The sequence below is a fragment of the Corvus hawaiiensis genome, chromosome 8 (genome assembly GCF_020740725.1).
Source record: "Corvus hawaiiensis isolate bCorHaw1 chromosome 8, bCorHaw1.pri.cur, whole genome shotgun sequence".
Taxonomy (NCBI): Eukaryota; Metazoa; Chordata; class Aves; order Passeriformes; family Corvidae; genus Corvus; species Corvus hawaiiensis.
The window spans coordinates 19,253,896-19,274,031 of record NC_063220.1 but is presented as its reverse complement, the minus strand read 5'-3'; the positions used below and the strand labels follow the sequence as shown (position 1 = coordinate 19,274,031).

At 44.1% G+C, this 20,136-nt stretch overlaps 1 protein-coding gene across 1 annotated transcript in view; it reads right to left on the bottom strand.

Moving 5' to 3' along the window:
• The window catches only part of LOC125329275 (cytochrome P450 2H1-like), a 48,577-nt gene extending 37,825 nt beyond the window's left edge, over positions 1-10,752 (bottom strand). The window contains exons 1-8 of the mRNA XM_048310981.1: positions 10,526-10,752; positions 9,431-9,593; positions 8,413-8,562; positions 6,655-6,815; positions 6,083-6,259; positions 5,503-5,644; positions 5,032-5,219; positions 4,418-4,559 (exon numbers count right to left, since the gene is read on the bottom strand). Coding sequence (XP_048166938.1) covers positions 4,418-4,559; positions 5,032-5,219; positions 5,503-5,644; positions 6,083-6,259; positions 6,655-6,815; positions 8,413-8,562; positions 9,431-9,593; positions 10,526-10,702 — 1,300 coding nt within the window. The 5' untranslated portion in view covers positions 10,703-10,752. The remainder of the gene's footprint in view (positions 1-4,417; positions 4,560-5,031; positions 5,220-5,502; positions 5,645-6,082; positions 6,260-6,654; positions 6,816-8,412; positions 8,563-9,430; positions 9,594-10,525) is intronic.
• Positions 10,753-20,136: the final 9,384 nt, after the last annotated feature.

Sequence of the window (20,136 nt, the reverse complement as noted above, 5' to 3'; positions counted from 1 at the left end):
AGGTACCTCGAGCATGTACGCCCAGGGAAAGAATGATAACCAGGGCTAGAGGGGCCCTGCCTCTAGCCAGGAAGAGGCACGGGAGAACCGAGTTTTCTGGACGGTGTGGATCCGATGGCCTGGCACATCAGAGCCACAAAAATATGATGCATTGGTTGATACTGGGGCACAATGTACTTTAATGCCATCGGGACATGTGGGGGCAGAACCTGTATCCATCGCTGGGGTGACCGGGGGATCACAGCAGTTGACCCTTTTGGAAGCTGAGGTGAGCCTGACTGGGAAGGAGTGGCAAAAGCATCCGATTGTGACCGGCCCAGAGGCCCCGTGTATTCTGGGCATAGACTTCCTCCGGAATGGCTACTACAAAGACCCAAAAGGACTCAGGTGGGCATTTGGGATTGCTGCTGTGGAGGCAGAGGGCATTAGGCAATTGAACACCCTGCCTGGACTATCTGAGAATCCTTCTGCAGTTGGGCTCCTGAAAGTGGAAGAGCAACGAGTGCCAATTGCCACCTCGACAGTGCACCGCCGGCAGTATCGGACAAATCGAGATGCTGTGATCCCCATCCACAAGATGATCCGCGAGCTGGAGAGTCAAGGGGTGGTCAACAAGACCCACTCACCCTTCAACAGCCCCATCTGGCCTGTGCGCAAGTCTGACGGGGAATGGAGATTGACTGTGGACTATCGTGCCCTGAATGAAGTGACTCCACCGTTGAGCGCTGCCGTGCCAGACATGTTGGAGCTCCAGTACGAGCTGGAGTCCAAAGCAGCAAAGTGGTACGCCACTATTGACATTGCCAATGCATTCTTCTCCATTCCTCTGGCAGCAGAGTGCAGGCCTCAGTTTGCTTTCACCTGGAGGGGCGTGCAGTACACCTGGAACCGACTGCCCCAGGGGTGGAAGCACAGTCCCACCATCTGTCATGGACTGATCCAGACTGCACTAGAAAAGAGTGAGGCTCCAGAACATCTGCAGTACATTGATGACATCATTGTGTGGGGGAACACTGCAACCGAAGTGTTTGAGAAAGGAGAGAGAAGAATTCAAATTCTCCTGCAAGCTGGTTTTGCCATCAAGAAGAGCAAGGTCAAGGGACCTGCCCGAGAGATCCAGTTCCTGGGAGTAAAGTGGCAAGATGGACGACGTCAGATTCCCACTGAGGTCATCAATAAGATCACAGCAATGTCTCCACCGACCAACAAGAAGGAAACACAAGCTTTCCTAGGTGCTATAGGTTTCTGGAGGATGCACATTCCCGAGTACAGCCAGATCGTGAGTCCTCTCTACCTGGTTACCCGCAAGAAGAATGATTTCCACTGGGGCCCTGAACAGCAGCAAGCCTTCGCCCAGATCAAACAGGAAATTGCTCACGCCGTAGCCCTTGGCCCAGTCAGGACAGGACCAGAGGTGAAGAACGTGCTCTACTCTGCAGCCGGGAACAATGGTCTGTCCTGGAGCCTCTGGCAGAAGGTGCCTGGTGAGACTCGGGGCCGACCACTGGGATTCTGGAGCCGAAGCTACAGAGGATCTGAAGCCAACTACACTCCCACCGAGAAGGAAATCCTGGCAGCTTATGAAGGAGTCCAGGCTGCCTCAGAAGTAATCGGCACTGAGGCACAACTCCTCCTGGCACCCCGACTACCGGTGCTGGGGTGGATGTTCAAAGGAAAGGTTCCCTCCACGCATCACGCCACCGACGCTACTTGGAGCAAATGGATTGCCCTCATCACGCAGCGCGCCCGAATTGGAAACCCAAGTCGCCCTGGGATCTTGGAAATAATTACAAACTGGCCAGAAGGTGAGACTTTTGGGTTATCTTCTGAAGAAGAAGAGGAGCAGGTGACACGTGCCGAAGAAGCCCCACCATATAACGAGCTACCAGAGAGTGAAAGACAATACGCCCTCTTCACTGATGGTTCCTGCCGAATTGTAGGCGCTAGCCGGAAATGGAAAGCCGCTGTATGGAGCCCCACACGACAAGTTGCACAGGCCACTGAAGGAGAAGGTGGATCGAGCCAATTTGCTGAGCTCAAAGCTGTCCAATTAGCTCTGGACATAGCTGAAAGAGAGAAGTGGCCAAAGCTCTACCTCTACACCGATTCATGGATGGTAGCCAATGCTCTGTGGGGTTGGCTGGAAAGGTGGAAGAAGGCAAACTGGCAGCGCAGAGGAAAACCAATCTGGGCTGCTGAAGAGTGGAAAGACATTGCCACTCGGGTAGAGAAGCTATCCGTGAAGGTCCGTCATGTAGATGCTCACATCCCCAAGAGCCGGGCTAATGAAGAACATCGTAACAACAAACAGGTAGATCAGGCTGCGAAAATAGAGGTGTCCCAGATAGACTTGGATTGGCAACATAAAGGAGAACTGTTCCTAGCTCGATGGGCCCATGATGCCTCAGGCCATCAGGGCAGAGATGCCACCTATAAGTGGGCACGAGACCGAGGGGTGGATCTAACCATGGACAGTATCTCCCAGGTGATCCATGACTGTGAGACATGCGCTGCGATCAAGCAGGCCAAGCGGGTGAAGCCTCTGTGGTATGGCGGGCGATGGTCCAAATACAAGTATGGGGAGGCCTGGCAGATTGATTACATCACACTGCCTCAAACCCGCCAAGGCAAGCGCTATGTGCTCACAATGGTAGAAGCCACCACTGGGTGGCTGGAGACCTACCCTGTGCCTCACGCTACTGCCCGGAACACCATCCTGGGCCTGGAAAAGCAAGTCCTTTGGAGGCATGGCACCCCTGAGAGAATCGAGTCTGACAATGGGACTCATTTCAAGAACAGCCTTATAAACACCTGGGCTAGAGAACATGGCATAGAGTGGGTGTACCACATCCCTTACCATGCACCAGCAGCTGGGAAGGTTGAGCGGTGTAATGGACTGCTTAAAACCACCTTGAAGGCACTGGGTGGGGGGACTTTCAAAAACTGGGAGGTGCATTTAGCAAGAGCCACCTGGTTAGTTAACACTCGAGGTTCCACCAGCCGAGCAGGCCCTGCCCAATCCGAACCCCTACAAACAACAGATGGAGATAAGGTTCCAGTGGTGCACATGAGAGATATGCTTGGAAAAACTGTTTGGGTAAAGTCTGCCTTGAGCAAAGACAAACCCATCCGTGGGGTTGTTTTTGCTCAGGGACCAGGTTGCACCTGGTGGGTGATGCAAAAGGATGGAGAGACCCGATGCTTACCTCAAGAGGACCTTGTTTTAGGGTGAACTACCCATGGCTCTGTACTTGTATCAATATCAGCATGTATATTTGTATATAATTTGGGTAATGCATAGATTTATATGGTTAAAAAAAAAAAAAAAAAAAAAAGTTAAGTTTCATGTAACATGTTAGTATGGGAAAAAATTCGGGGTGGATAATGTTGGGGTTTTAGTTTAGTCTTAGGTTTTCCTGTTAAAGGAATTTTCTCCCATATGCATGTTGCTAGGGGACAAATAGCTGTACTTAAGAAAGACAAAAAGGGGAGTGGGGCGGGCCTGGCTACTCTTTTGTCTACACCTGGGTGTGGGGACAGTTCGCTCTGAGCGTCCGGAGAGAGAAGCTGCAGAGAAAGGAGCTGCTGCTGCTTTCTTTTTGGCCGTTCTTTCTTCCTGCTGGAAGCAACGCCGGGACCCCAAAAGCCGCTTTTTCCCTGCCCTGCTGGAGACCGAGCTGTGGCTGTCCTGCCCCGCTGCTGCTTCGAGCTTTCGCTACGCTGCAGCCCTGCTCACCCTGCCTGCCTGGGCCTCCGTGGTTTTTTCCCATCTGGATACATCTCGTCTGCCACCCGAGATTTGCGTTCGTCCTTGCCATTCCAGCCTGCTGTTCCTGAGAGCCCGGGATCAACTGCCCAGCGGTTTGTGAAGCCTTTGTTCCATCCTTCCCGGGATCCCAGGGCACCGGTGCCGCGTGCTCCCCGAGCTCGCTCCGGAGCGCCCCCTGCAGCCGCGGGGGAACCATCGCACCTGCCCTGCTCACCGGGAGCCGCCAGCGCCCCTGCCGGCTGCGAGCGGAACTGCACCCGAGGGGAAATAGCCTGACAGCCGAGAAGGCTGGCACTGGGTTTGTGATTGCTGTTACTGCCATAGTTGTTGTTGTTTTGTTTGACTGGTTATATACATATATATATAGAGTAAAGAACTGTTATTCCTATTTCCCACATCTTTGCCTAAAGGCCCTTGATTTCAAAATATAATAACTTGGAGGGAAAAGGGGTTATATCTGCCACTTCAAGGGGGGCCTCTGCCTTCCTTAGCAGACACCTGTCTTTCAAAACCGAGACAGCTGCCCAGAAGTGACTGTAGCAGATGTCACCTGACATCACTGTACAGACCATGGTGACAGAACCATGAAATCTTCAGAGAAATTCCAGGAGAGGATAGTCTAGGATCTGAAAGGGCAAGAGGTCTTACCTGTAGAAAATGGCATGAAGTAGTCACTCTTTTTAAAGGTACCATTTGCATTCAAGAAATGTCCTGGGTCAAATTTTTCTGGATTTGGAAATTCCTTGCTATCATGTAGGACAGAACTCAGCATAGGGAATATCATAGTGTCCTGAATTAACAAAAAAGAAAGGTACAATGGAAATATGTTAAAGCAAGGAGACACTAAGAAATTCCCAGAGCTAAATAGAACGGTAGTCAAAGTTTAACCAGGTTTAAGTGAACATTTAATGCATGAAAATATATGCCATTGGTATGGCAAATATGGTTTTTTAATGAATTTTAATGGTGAGTCTGTTTGGAGTATTTAATATTGCTTCCAAATAAATTACAACTTGCGTTTATGTGAAAAAAAAAAATGGAAAGCTCTATCTCCCTCTCTTCATACAGAGGATGTAAAAGTATTTTTTTCCTTTTCTCCTAACACAAGGGGTTAGACTCAATAACTTCTAGAATCCCCTTCCAAAAAAAAAATTTAAATTCAGTATAATATTTCAGTGCTTTTGAAAATTAAATAAAATACAAAGAACAGAACACAGCATTCTTTTCAAGAGATGACCTTTCTCAGACACAGTGGAACAGACCTTGGGGATAAAATAGTCTCTGAACTTGGTGTCTCTGATAACAGCATGTGGGACATTAAGAGGAAGGAAATCAATGTATCTCTGGACTTCATGGATCACAGCATCTGTAAAGGGCATCTGGCTCCGATCTGACATGCAAGGGCTTCGGTCTCGGCCGATCACGGAATCAATCTCCTTTTGCATTTTCTCTATTAAGAAGTAAGTAAGTGTTGAATGAACAAGTCCCCCATCTGTTTGCCTAAACTTCTCCCCCCATTCACAACAAAGTTTGCTTTTAGCACACCAGGAATATATGAATACACTTAGTACTAACATCTCCTTCCTATGCACAAAACTAAGACTAATACACATTTCCACACTGCAAAGACATACTTCCTTCGTCAGGGGACTATTGCCACGTGGTAGTGACAGGAATTGTCCAAACTGATCCCACAACTTATTAAAAAGTTTTAAACTATTTCTTTCCATTACCTACTATCTCTGGGTATTTATGGAGAATCAGAATTGCAAATCTCAGTGTGAGGCTTGTTGTCCCTGTTCCTGCAAGGAACAAGTCGAGCGTGGTTCTGCTCAAGGTCTCAACGGTGAATTCTGAGTGATCATTCCCTTTCTCCTGCAGGGAAGATTTGGCAGAAGGTTTTGAATGACAAAGCCAAGAAGTTTGTTTAAAAAGAAAAATCCTGTACCCGTAATGTAGGTTTATAAACACATCTAATGTCCTATCAAAAATATGACAGTCACTCTCCAGAACACCTGCATTTATGGTGGGTTTACTGAATAATATTATGAACCTTTTTTAATATGGAAGGAGCATCAAATTGCATTAACCAGATTGGTCTTCACTTTTTCCTCACTTTGGCTCATGCTGTTAATTCTGTGTTTAAAATCCTTGAGAAGAAAACGGAGAGGATAAAATTAAGTTAATGGGACAGGAAGAGCAAGTTCCCCTCTGTATTTGCAAAAACCCGATGCCCCATCACAAGTAAAAGGAAAAGATGTGATTCAAGCAGTGATTTCCCTATAATCCAATAAATGTCTACTCTTACAGTACCTGTTCCATTTTGTTAAGAAAAGCATCAATAAAATCTCGAGGACAAGTGGGATCCAGGGTTTTCTGGTGTTCCTTTATGATATCTGTTGTGAATTTATCAATTTTTTCAAAATTTTTTATCAGTTGTTTATGAGGTCCAGGTAAATACTCCATGACATTTGGGAAGAAATTATATAGCTGTAAAAAAAAAGGGTGAAAAAGTACATTCTGATTAATGTGTATACAATAAAATGTTCCCCTGATTGTAACAATGAAAATGGGGCAATTAAACTGTTTTGGAACAGTACGTCTTTATTACTCAGGATTTTATTGCCATTTACTTTATGGTTTCAGTACCTTCAAGGATAGACGGCACTTGAGCAATTTTTGCAATGACAGCTTTTGGACATATAATGGCAGTTCCATAAGGTAAGAAAAAAACAGCAGGAATTTGTTTAACTGACTTTTTCTCTTTTAGAAATTTTTTCAAATTTAGGAAAACCCACTGCAATTAAAAACTAATAACATGAATAAATATTCCTTAATAAAATATTATAATAGCTAACAAATGTATTAAATAAAACCACACACACCTGTGTTTGTATAGACACCTGGAGCTTGTTGTTTTCCTCTATCCAATCAATTAAAGCAAGAAATTTCTTGTCCTCATAGTCAAACCGATCCCCAAAGACGATGGAGCAGATGATGTTGGAAACAGCATGGATTAGGAAACTCCCAGGGTTGAAGGGTCGCTCTGCAACAGCCACCAAAAAGTGGTTCTCAGCAGAACTCTGGTCTGAGTGCCTTAGTTCCTCTTCAGCTAGCACATGCCTGTCTGCCTTATAGACTGTTTATTAGAAATAGCCTAAAGATTCCCACAAAATCCCAATGAAACCATAGGGACTTTGCCTGAACCATGTCTTTAGGTTATTGCACTCTCCTTATTAACTTTATTAGCATAATCTCAGTTATACAACTTTCTCCTTGGGGTTCAAATGCCTGTGATCAAAGTCTAGTTTTGACAGCACAGCTGCATTACTTCTATGAAGAGAATTATGGTGTAAGCAAAAAGCAAGATTAGACCCAAGAAACAAAGGAAAGCTATAATTACAGACAGCGATAGAGTGCCTCTCAAGGTTTCAAGATGAGAAACAATAACATGAAAAGGTGTAAAATCCCAAAAGAAAACCACAGAGTGAGAAAATGTCAAATTGGCAGCAGACTATTCCAAGGAGCAATAGCACCGATTCTTCTCTGCCTGACTGGTGACTCTGTGGCAATCGAAGACTCAGCAGATGTTTCAGAGGTCGTGAGAATATTAATGTTGAATGTAGAAGATGCTAGTCGTAGCTATTTGTTAATTACATTAAGGGTAAATAATGGAATTATACTTTTCTGTTGTATATATATCTTGCTTGCAAAACCTTTTAGTCACAAGTAAAAGATGCAGTAACAAGGTGAGCCAGAGCTAGAGGCTTGCATAAGGGCATATGAAATATAGTATTACTGTGCTAGTCAAAAGATTAAAGCAATGCAGGTGAGAGTGTTTTCTCTGATTTATAAAATAAATGTTTATCTGAGAAGTCAGATTGAATTTTCTAGTGGCTCATGGAAAACAGCGATGCTTAATCATCCTTTTAGATCCATCTGCTTTCCCCTGCCTTGCAGAATAGGCACACATTGAGGACTGGCAATGAAAAGGAAGCCTGGGGTCCAGGCTGGTACTGTGCCACCCTCAGGGGAAGTACTCAGAAGTAACACTGACTTTTATACTACCAGAAAACACATTTACAGGTTGAAACCAAGTGGGTAACCTTATACCCTTCCCTCAGAAGCAGCTTATATCCCTGTTCCCATTGAAAAGCCCCATCAATACTGGGACGTGTTGTCTAGTGTTCAGATGGACTGGACCCAACCTCAAATATCTGCAAGTGAGTTCTCTGGTCACCCACTTCGTCAAGATCTGTTTACATAGAGCTGCAGGAGACAAGGTGAAGAGGAGCCTACGTGGTTACATGACAGCGTCCAGCACTGTCTCCATGGCTGAGTTCCATCAAACCCTTGGCTCTGTGGCAAAGCCATTCCTTTTGCCACTTCCTGTCTTGTTCCTCAAGCAGAATAGGTTAAAAGGCACTTTTCAAGCCTCTCTAACTTTTATCCTCCATATTGTCACCGTGTCTTTGATTGACCCACTTCCAGGACTGATAACTTTGCCTACAGAAGCAGGGAGCAGAAACAGCGGCCATACGTGCACTCCTTGGGCCATAGATTTTGTGAAGCAGCCCTACACCCCTCATTGCCTCATTGCAGATATGCAGAGTGTCTCAGCAGGCATGAAGTCCTTATCCTACCATGTGTGTTCTTGAGCCTCTCCACCAGAAAATGAGCTTCCTCCTGGATTCGCTCCTCAATGCTCTTTTTCCCCATCCCAAAATCCCGCAGGGTGGTGAGTGCAAATCGTCGCAGCTGCCTCCAGGTCTCCCCATTGCTGGTCACAATGCCTGACACAGGGAGGAAAAATAGACCTTCATGATGAAACAGATTTTTTTTCCCTCAATGGGAACTACATAGTAAGTACTCAGCATGCAAAGACACCTCTCTGTGGAGTTACAGCACAATTGCTATCTGCCCAAAACCATAACTTCTCTGCAATTCTGAAGGTGACAAATTTGATCCATCTGTCACAGCGCTTTGAGTAAAACTGACTTTATTCCCAGGATAATAAAAACTATGTAGGGAAGTAAGTAAGAAGTAACGCTGAATTGGTCTTGGGCACAAGGCCTTTACACTGAAATAACTACTCAAATGTTCTGCTGTGCACCTTCACAGAGCATATCATTAGTGACAATACCATTGGTACTGCACTACATATATAATACCATGGAATATGTACTATAAATGCCATACCAGGGACTGACTTGGTGAATAATCTCATGACCTAATCTGGAGTGTGGTCCTTACTAGGTCAGCCTGTATTATTTTATCTGTGTTGTGCTGTGGCTTTCCTTTTGCTGGTTCCTTAGCTGTGTCTATATCCAGAATACTTTCAGAAATGGGAGAATGAATGTAAGACCTTAGAGGCACATTTAATGTACAAAATTTTAGCCAGCACTTGAAGCATGCTGAAAATAAAAAGGCACTCAGTGAAGCCATCCTGGGACCTGAAACAGGGGACCAATCTACTCATGGGTCCAAGTAATGAGCTGGGTTTTTGGTCTTTAATTGCTAATTTGTCTGCATAAAAGTAGTAAATGAAATATTTGTCTGCAAAAAAGTAGCAAATTCCCTCCTGCACTGCCCTCTCAGCTGTGTCCCTGAAGCACTGAAAGCATCTGTTGCCATCTAACACTGGCATTACCAAGGATGTACCTGTGCCTTGGAAGAGTTTTTTAATCAGTGGTAGAGTGCCTCTTCCACTGAAGTCATCTCCTTGATCAACCAGAGCTTCTTTTACAACATCACAGCCATACAGCACCACAACCTTTTGTGGGCCTAAATGTACCGTGAAGACAGAACCATACTTCTCACTGAGCTGTAGGAAAGATGAGCACAAAGAACAGCATGACAACATGAATGATAATCATATTGTTTGCAGCAAAGAGGTCTGACAGGTGATGTGCCATTGTCCCAGCACTGCTGAGACATGACATTGATTAACAACAGTGCATCTTTGAACTATGAGTTACAGACAAGGGAATAGGGAATCATACAAGAAATAGGGAATATGAATGGAAATGGTGAGTATCCAGTCTAAGTCTGAGAAAAGAAAATAGCCCTTTGCAGCGCTGGCAAAACATTTCAGAATGCCTTTCTACAAGGCATAGTGGATAACAGTTTACATGAGCTCTAAAATCAATTATATACACATATGGAAGCAAATGCCTAAAGGGTTTTTAAGCACAAACAGTGAAGCTGTCTCTCAAACAGGTATTTTTTCCTGATGGGTGACATCAGTTAGGGGAGGGAATGGACAGCACAATCACTTCCAAACGTTTTTGCTTCAATTTCTGTGCTTGCTACTTCCAGAAGATCCTACATATCTGCTAAGGAGAAGAAGCAGCAAAATGGAGCAGGGTTCTCCCCCCAAAAAGGGCCAGGCTGTGTTGCCAACATGGCGAGGAGTTGGACACAGGAGGATTATCTTGCAACAGCATCAGTGCCTTGATTGCAAATCCACTGCAAATTGTAGTACTGTAGTACAAATTGTGAGGTCAGCACAGGGCTTACTGTTAGTATGATCACTGCAAATATATAGACTGACTTGTAATATATAGACTTAGAAATACAGATTATTGCAATATATAGAGTTCACAGGCATGTATATCTGGGAAACATTTTGTTTCTGTTTGAATCTAACATTTGGTCAATGCAAATTAAGCCTGTGAATTAAGCTGAGACTGGTGGGACTGGACTTTTTTTATATGCAATGAAGACAACATAGGAAAGAATGAGACAGTCCCTTACCTCCTTCAAGCTTTCAGGCAAATTCCATGGGTTAATCTGGAGCAGGTTTCCAACAATGGGGAGTGCAGTGGGACCAGGAGGCTCCTTCCCTTTTTGAGATCTGCTTCTCCATGTGGCAAAGAGAAGGCATGAGATGCAGACCAGCAAGAAAATAGTGGTCATTCCCAGGGGCTCCATAGCTGGCTGAGGAAGAGAAGTCAAGTGTCAGAAAATCCTGATGCTGGACCTGTAAATCCATGCTTATTTATATGCTGTGGTGCCAAGGCACGTGGTTGAAATGAGTCAATAGTGCCTTCCTATTCCTGTTGAGATATGAGTTTACTTATTAATCTGCTCATGATAAGAATGAATGTTACTAAAGTTGACTTTGTGAGTTATGCAATAGTCCTAAAGCAATGGTAACTAAGACCTGGCAAAGCCCTGGTAGGGAAACAAATAAACAAGGGATGAGAGCATGTGTAGAGAGCAGAAGATGGTAACAACTGTAGCTTAAGAAGGGGAATGCAAGTATTAGTGGAATAAAACATAAATTGGTTTCATTATCTTAGGAAGTCTCTGTGTAATAAGAAAGAGACATGACATTACTCCTAAAGTCATCCTGAATGAGAATCTGCAGAAGAAGATTGGTTATCTCTGTTTATCTCTGATCTATGAAACTGGTGCTCAAAGACAATGCAAGGGATAATGCTGGTAAGAAAAATGAAGTTGTGTCAAACGCTTACAGAATATTCTGAGTTGGAAGGGATCCTCTAGTCCAACTCTTAAATGAATGGCCCCCACAGGGATCAAATCCACAACCGTGGCATTATTAGCACCATGCTCTAATCAGCTGAGGTAATCTCAGTACAAGTTCTGCGTAGCAAAATCTCTCTGGACAGTTCTGTTTGAAACAGCTTGCTCTTTTTTATTCTTCCTCCTCGCCCTCGCACCTTCCGCTCTGTTTTTGAGAAGCTTTATGTTTTACAGCCCCAGAGCCCTAGCAGAGGAGAGAAGTCCTCATTGCAATGCTTCCTGGGTAGGTCTCACCCATCACCCCATAGGCTCTGGTCACACTCTGACCACTCTCCTGCTCTTTGCTTCAGACACCCTGGTCTCTGTAAATCACCTACTGATAATGGATGAGCATTAAATTGGTGCCAGTGCCCTTTGGCAGTGCCTGTTTCTCCTTACACAGTAAAGAAGGAGCTCATCCAGATTTTCAGACAACTAATGTAAAATTATGGGTATCCCACCCAAACAACCACGTCAGGGACCATTTCCGTCAGAGAAACAGGCTCTGCCACCTGCCAAGACTCTGCCCATGCTGTCCCATTCCATCATTTGAGACACACAGCCAAAATGATACTGACCCCTTAGATGATGTGATACTGGAAGGATGTGTTAAAATGCATATAATCTTATATATCTTTATATATCCCATATATAACAATATATATCCTATATAAAAGAATAGATATGTATCTAAATCTCTTCTTTGTCTCCCAGGTAATGGTAACAGAAAGTAATTTGACTTCCTGCATGAACTTGTTGGCTTAGAATTTGAGTCCACATTTGTTCAATCAGTTTTTGAGTGTTCATGTGTACAAAAATAGCCAGACGTACTGTAAACACCACACTTTGTTTTCTACTGAGTTGTCAAAGTGGGGTTCTAAGGATGGGTAGATTTTATCTTTAGCACAGTTAGACGAGTACTAGCAGATTCTACAACAGGAAAGAAACATGTCCTGCTTAAATTTAGGTATTAAAAAGGTGGGTATACAAAGGAGCTGATGGTCTCCCCTGCTAGTGGGGAAATACTGATGCTTACAGAGAACAGGTTATCTCACTTCTCTTATGAGTTTATTTTAGTAAAATGAGTCAGTCACTGAAGAAGTTTGTTTCCCCTGACTGCAAAGGAAGGCTCTGGAGACATATACAGATTTACATGTCTGACTGCTAGGGATATGTTTTGAGGCAGATGACTCTAACTCCCTGCTCATTTGTCCTGGTACTAATGGGGTTTTTTATCAGCAACAAATTGTGCAAATTCTAGTACAATAGGCACTACTCTGAATACTGCACACCAGGGCATTTAAAACCAGAAGTGGGCAGATGAGTGAAATTGAAAGGAACCTTCTGGGCTTTGGAGCGATGATTATATTGCTGAGAACAGTCAGTTTTATTGTCATCAAGGAAAAACTCTAGTTGTTTGCATTCTCTTTTCTTTTACTTTTGCAGATAAAGTGCCTTTCATTCCTCTATTGGCAGCCCCGAGGGTGCACAACTGCTGTGAAGCCTAATGCACTGGAAAAGCAGGGCTTTGCTTGCAGCATCATCCCACATCCGGACATGGCTTTTTTATTATTTATGTAATTAGTCACATAATCCCTGAAGGGTTTCAAAATGGCGTTGGGAATAAAGCCAGAGCTGCTTGGAGGGATCCATGAGTTTAACTGGGAAGATATTTAACTGCCAAAGATCTTAGGTCACCTCTGATGACAGAAAGACAGGGATTATTTGAGTATGAAAGGCTGTTTGAGTATGAAAGGCTTACCTGCATCTGAAAGCCCCATCCTGATATAGCTCACATGCACAGGAAGCACCTAAAAGACTCTGCTTTCTTCCCAGCTTTCTTCCCCACGCAGTAGGAAAGCAGATGCTTTCTTGTCCTCTGGTCTTGTTACAAGTTGGCACCGTTCTCTGGCTCCACCTGTGAATTTAAGCTCAAATTGACAGGGTGGGATGCTGCTGTATGAACCAGTCTTTCAAATTCCAGACCTTCCTTTGAATGCCTTCTGGAGGCTGTTGCTTTGCTGGGCCTGCCTAGTGGCATGTAGGGGCCAGCTCCTGGGATTCCATCCTGTGTTTATGAGTAGCCTTTAATCTGGGACCTGCACTTAATTCACTTGCTTCTGTTGTCCTCCAGATTAGGTCTGTGAGAAAACCTTCTTCTCCCCAAAATAGCCCCTTCAAGTGTATTCACAGCCTGCTAAGGCATACTGGATCTGGCTCCCTCAGAGCAGCTGGTGTGGTGCTGCAGTTATATTTGTGACAGTGTTGAGGACACACCAGTGTTTTAGCCACTGCTGAACAATGCTTGCACAGCACTGAGGCTTTCTTGGGTGCACCCTCTGTCCCCAACCCAAGTAGCAGGCTGGGGGACAGCAAGGGATTGTGAGTGGACACAGCTAGGATAACCAACCCAAACTGACCGAGATAATCCATGTCGTCTAACATCATGCTTGGCAAAGAAAACTGGGGAATTGTCTCTCCAATGCAGCCATTGTTCAGAGACTGTCTGGTCATGAGTCTTCTGGTGGTGAGTCTTTGCATCACTTGTTTATTTTTTTCCTTCTCTTTGTTTAACTGTCTTTATCTTGACCAGGAAATTTTATCATTTTTGGTCTTCCAAGTTGCTCCCTCATCCTGTTAGAGAGAGATCTACAGTCTGCACCACAGAAAGTTGGGTACAGCCTATTAACTAGTGTCTATTCCTTGGCATCCAGGCACAAATCCATGTAACAATTTTTGGTATTTGTTCCTTTCTGTGTTTTTAAATAAGCAAAAGGAGGTGGCTTTTCACACACCATGCCCTTCGGCTGTGGAACACCATTTTTCAAGACATATGTGTCCAAAAAGTAACCAGACAAATTCACGGGAGCAAAATCCATTGAGGGTACTCAAACACAAAGATACCACCGATAGCTCAGGAATCACTGGAGACTGAAGCAGTCTGAAAGAATATTCCTCTGTGGTAGCCATGGTTTTGTTCTGTTCCTTGGGAGCTAATTCTTAAGTTAGTGTTGGAGTTGGAGAGAGTTCTGGGCTGCCTTGACTATTGTCATGATCCAGCACACCCATCCTCGGGTTCCTATGTCCTTACATTATAATGTGACATTTCACTAAACATTTTCATTGAGATGGTTTAACCCTAGCTGACAACTGAGCACCACACAGCCGCTTACTCACTCTCTCTCTCCAGCAGGATGGAGGGGAAGAGAACCAGAACAGTACAAGTGAAAAAACTCATGGGTTGACATAAGAACATTTTAATAGTTGAAATAAATAATGATGATGATGACAATGATGATGAAGAAAAGGAAATTTAAAAAATAAAACTCGAGAAAGACAAGTAATGGAAATTAAAAACAGTTGCTCACTACCAACAAATTGATGCCCAGCCACTGCTGAGCAGTGGCCCCCAGCCTATTTCTCCCTAGTTTATGTGTTGAGCATGTTGCCGTATGGTATGAAATATCCCTTTGAACAGCTGGGATTAGCTGTCCCAGCTGTGTCTCCTCACAACTTCTTGTGTTACCCCAGCCTATTTGCTGGCAGGGTGGTAGGAGAATTAGAAAATACCTTGAGGCTGTGCAAGCACTGCTCAACAATCATTAAAACATGCCTGAATTATCAACACTGTTTACAGCATAAATCCAAAACATGGCCCCATACCAGTTACTAAGAAGAAAATTATCCATCCAAAGCCAGGACAGCAAGTTGGCAGAGTAGCCTGTGGAAATCATCTTGCCTGTTCTGCTGTGAATAGCAAAATCTTAGCTACTAAACTTCTACTACTTTCAGACAGGACTTTCCTTAGTGCCACGTAGAAAATAACAATATCAACCTCTGCCTTATTTCTGGCAGCAACTTGACAAAGGATCTGCCATGGTCAGCAAATATGAAGGTTCAGTAATAGCTTCAGTATTCAACAATTTGTGTAACACTCATATTTGTAAAATGCTATATGTTGTACTAGAGATAAGATACAAACCACATCATTAGTTTTCAGATCACAGAAATTACATTTGACCAGCTAGATCAAAAAACTTGGTTAAATATTTATGTATGAACTCACTAGACCCAAAACATAACTCAGCTGTAAAAGGATGAAGTCAATGAAGTTCATCAGTCATTTGCAATATTTGGAAAACTGCCTTTCAGTAATCAGAAGGGCATGGAAATGAAGCTGATAACAGCCTTTCCTTGACCTGTATTATGACTCCACCAACAGTAAATCACTATGTTGCTGCTATACACCATCATCTCTCAGTAAAGGTGCTTAGTTCTAGACTATGGTCAGCATAAAGAAAGGACAAGCACTTCCCCAAGCCAGGCAAAAAAAGAGTCAGGAAATGGGAAAAGTCAGTCAGGTGCTATACATGGCAAAAAGAGGCACAGAAGTGAGGGCTGCCAATTTGAAAGAGGGTGTCTGAGCTTAGCAGAGTTCCTGATATTGCTGCTCTCAGCTCCTCCTGACCAGCTGCAGAACCACTGTGGTGTACAGCAGGTTGTCAAAAAGGTCTGTGCTCTGGGAGATAAAGAAGCAAAGGGGCAACATTATCAGCTGTGCGCAGCTGTAACACCGTCATCACGGGGCAGAGTGCCCACCGTGCCTTTCCAAAGGCTGAGCGGGGAATCTGCAGGACAAACAAGACCTGAACACAGACCTGCTCAAACTCAGGCTAGGGCCTTAACTAGAAGCATCTTGCAACTTTAGAACATTGCTTATCATCATCACAAAAAATCATGGAAACATGTAACTTGCTGGTAGTCTCTATGCTCTGAAAACTGTGCATATCATAAAGAAAAATGATAACAGAAAAACTCACCAAATAATTTAAAATTCAAGAAGAATTCAGCAATCATTAAGTAACAAAACCTTTGTTAACATGTCATGATAGCAAATAACTACAGTCATAAGGGAAACAGATGATAAATCATGCATTTAAAACACAAAACAGCAGTAACTGATGCTGACACCAAGTCACCTTCACCACGTGCCTTCACCACGCCTTTCAGTCCTGCCAGAGACAGAAGCACAGAGATAGCAGAGTGGCTTGAGAAGATAAAGGAGGAAATCAAAGAAACACAACAACCCCAAGAAGTGACCCCACCACAATGGCACAGCCAGCGCTGGGCCGTTCTAGCAGGAGGATGGTGGTGGAGGAGGAATCCTCACCTTGGAGACACCATCTCCCTGTTGGTTGTGTAGATAGTCAGGCCATAGCAATTTCCACAGCACCACGTGAGGGGTCCCTAATGTAATACAATATAGATGTCTGCAGGAGAACACACCATTGGCTAATCTCATCAGCCTAATTTGCCAGACCAGATCCCATTGATGAATTTACATATTTTCTCTGTTTGGGAGGTTAGTTTTTTAATGACAAAAAGAAACTAGCAGCATTTCAACTCCAAGTTTACAGGTATTGGTATCTGTCCGTTGGGCTTTTCTCCTAAAACATGCCAAATTACAGCAAGCAGTAAAAGTGAAAATCATGTTTCCCTACTCTAATGGGTAAGCAAAGAAATGTAGAGTAACTTGAGAAAGAAGACCTGTGCCAGAAGATGCAGGAAAGCAAGAGAAGCATGTTTACTATACTACAAATCAAAGAGAAATGCAGAAAGCCCAGGACAGGGTGGAGGGCACTGCCTGGGAGAGACTTTTCTCTGTAGAAGTCAGTGCCAAACTGGTGAGTATGTAGTGGTGCTGTGGGGTACAAGGACAGAGGCAGGTGAGACAGGGAGGACTTGCCTTGGCCAAAGACCCCATCAATCCCTGTGTGAGGGCCTACACCAGCTACATGGTGACAGAGGGAGAAGAAGAAATTGCAGGGTCAATGGGGAATTTCTAGGATGTCTTCCACTGTCTGCTCATCACAGTGGAAATCAGCCACAAAATTCTCTGGCAGTGCATGTTGAGCCATTGTATAATTTGTGGCCTGCATCCCAAAAGAAACAAGAACTTGCATGAACTCAGAAGCAGTATCGGGGTAGCAGACTCTGTTCTCCTGGTGGGACACAAACAGTACTGTCCTGAAAGTTAACATAAAAGATAAACTTGTCAATGAGCCAAAGGCAGAGTTCACTTGATTAAAACAAAGTATGTGACTACTTCATAGTGAAGTGAGATTTTCTGAGCTAATCACTGTATTTGAGTTTCATTTAATGTTTAACAGTGATTGATTCTGAGCCCAGAGGGACCATTCTCTTCCATGGCAGCAGTCTGAATTCAGGATTGATTCTGTTGCCCCATTCCAAAGCATGCAACAAGCTCTTCCAGTCCTTCCTCACTACAGGTTTCATGCATAGGATCACTGGGTAAAAAGGGCCCATGGGAAGACTCTTCTGCTTCAGGTGTCATCCCTGTCTCCCTCATGTGTGAAAGCGGCTCTTCCCCCACCTCCCAAGCAGCACCTTCTCCTACACATATCACCTCCTCTGGAAATGGTGATGCCTAATGCATTCTCTCTCATGAACATGAAAGATGTGCCCTATCCTTTTTCATTTATTTGGAATAGTGAAAGGGGAGAACACTAACTCTGATTTATTTTCCCCACTTAAGAGGTGTGAAGCATATGATATTTCAATGAAAAATTGTCAGAAAAAAGAAAATAAAGTATCTGGGTAGGTACCTCTCCCTTCTTTCTCTGTGACTTTCAGATGAAGTTATTAATGGAAGTAAATCTCCCAGTAGTACTATGGCAAAAGATGCAGAGTGATCCATAGATTGTACTGTACATTCTATTGGTATTCAACAGCTCAGATGACACAGCTGCTAGAAGCAAAACGAACATTGCACAGCTTATCTAATATTTCACAAGGGCTTGGCAAGAAGGATATTTGATTTATCAGGGCAAATAGGTTGGTTAAATGTTTCTTAATGAACTCAGCTAATCCAGGCATCACCTGAAAGGTTCCAACATCAGACCTTGTAACTAGGTGTCACTGAAAATGAAGAGTGAACTTCCATGACCTCTTTCAGTGTTCCATGACCATTTTCACTGCACCTTTCATGTAAGGTACATTGATGCTTTAGACTAAGAGCTATTAAGGAAGGATTATTATTTATTATTTGATCCAGGCATACCTACCTACCTGGGGGTACCTATAGATCATGCAATGGCAAAGGCCTGCCTAGAAATGTTTCAGCCTTAATAAAGGAAAAATTGAGAAAGAAAAAAAAGAACATTGTCGCCCTCTTTTTATGCAATAAAGGGATTTTCCTAAACCTGAATTGAGTTTCCTCAAGCCCTAGCCTCAAACTGGATTCATCCTTATGAGTGGTTTGTGTCTGTCCTGGAGGCAGAGTAATTCTGCTCTCCATGGGTCCATTTGAATATCATTTGCAGATTGCTGCCTGGAGGAAAAAAGATATTGAGGCAGAAAATCATCAGTCCAACCCCTAAGAGCAGGTCCTGAACTTTGAATGTCTCACAGACTGTGTACTTGGAGGGCAAGAAAAGAGAAGACTCTAAGTAAAATATGAGCCCAGAAAACCAGCTCCAAGCAGCATGGATCTGCTGTCATTCCCCACAGGAGACTGGTCAGATGCAGAGGTCTCCAAGTGCTGCTAGCAGGAAGCCTCAGCACAAAATCCTGGTCAGCAAACAAGAGCTATCTGGGGGTAGCAGGTACACAGGGTTAAAAGAAAATAGGTGGCAGAGTAGAGGCAGGAGGAGGGCACAGCCTGTGAGCAGCAGCCTCTGGAAGAGGGGCTGTGACTCTGTTGGGGTCCCTTCCCCCCTGCCATGTAGCCCTGGCAGAGGGGCCCTGAGGGGAGGCACGGGGTTTCCCTGCCCCTGGTCAGCCTCGTTCCCCGTTGGTTGTTTTGTGTTCCCCTGCGCGGGCAGGGACCCTCGGGTCCTGTGATTACCTCAGTTCCTTGGCAGATCCCAGCCATGCAGCTGGAGAAATAAACATCTCTGAAACAGCTACCAAGAATCGGTCCATATCTATTTCTTTTCCACAGACCTCGTTGATTGATACACGTGTTGCAGCATCTGCACTGTAACATGACCCCACTTCTGAGACCCTGCAGGGGACTGTGGCCTGCAGAGGAGGAAGCAGGACCCTAGCAAGGGGTCCCATTTAATTCCATGGAAAGATGTACTGTGCTACTGGAAAGAAAGGGATGTACAAAGACCAAGGAGGCACTTCTGAGGTGCTTCCCCTTCTGCACCTAAGGGGAAATATATCTTGGCTAATATAAAGAGGAATTGAAAGTAACAAACAAATTTAGAGGAGACAAAGCATATACGTATAAAAATAAATATGGCTAGCTGGGTAATATATAGCCATGGTATAACCATTTAAAAAGGATTCTAAACTACTTGCTTCAGCCATTGTTTTTTCATTTAATTTTTTATTGATATAGAAGGAAATTTGAATCCACTGGAGTCATGTATATATAGCCTCACTCTATTGGTGTGATAATTTGGTAAGTTCCTTATGTCTGTGTTGGGTTAAGTAAATTTGGGGGGGAAAAATCAAAAAGGTAATATGTTTCTTTATATGCTGTTTCTCTCATCTCTCTCCTTTTTCCCTGCCACCCTCCAAGGGAAACTATAAATATGGACTTTTTTGTATAGCTCAAAAATTAAATAACAGGCTCCACAATCAATGGGACATTCCTCTGCTACTTTTCTACTGCTGGCTGGCTTATCCCAAGTCCAAGAAGCACCAGGGTTCACACTATTATGGATAAACAAAGTGATTTCTCCAGATGGCTGCTTGGCAAGTTTTGTGCTGGAGAAGGTGAGGTGCTGCAAATGTGCTGCTTCCTCAGGTGCTCTGTGGATCATCTTTCTTTCCAGGCCTCTGGCCAGGCACATTATTTGCCCCAGTGA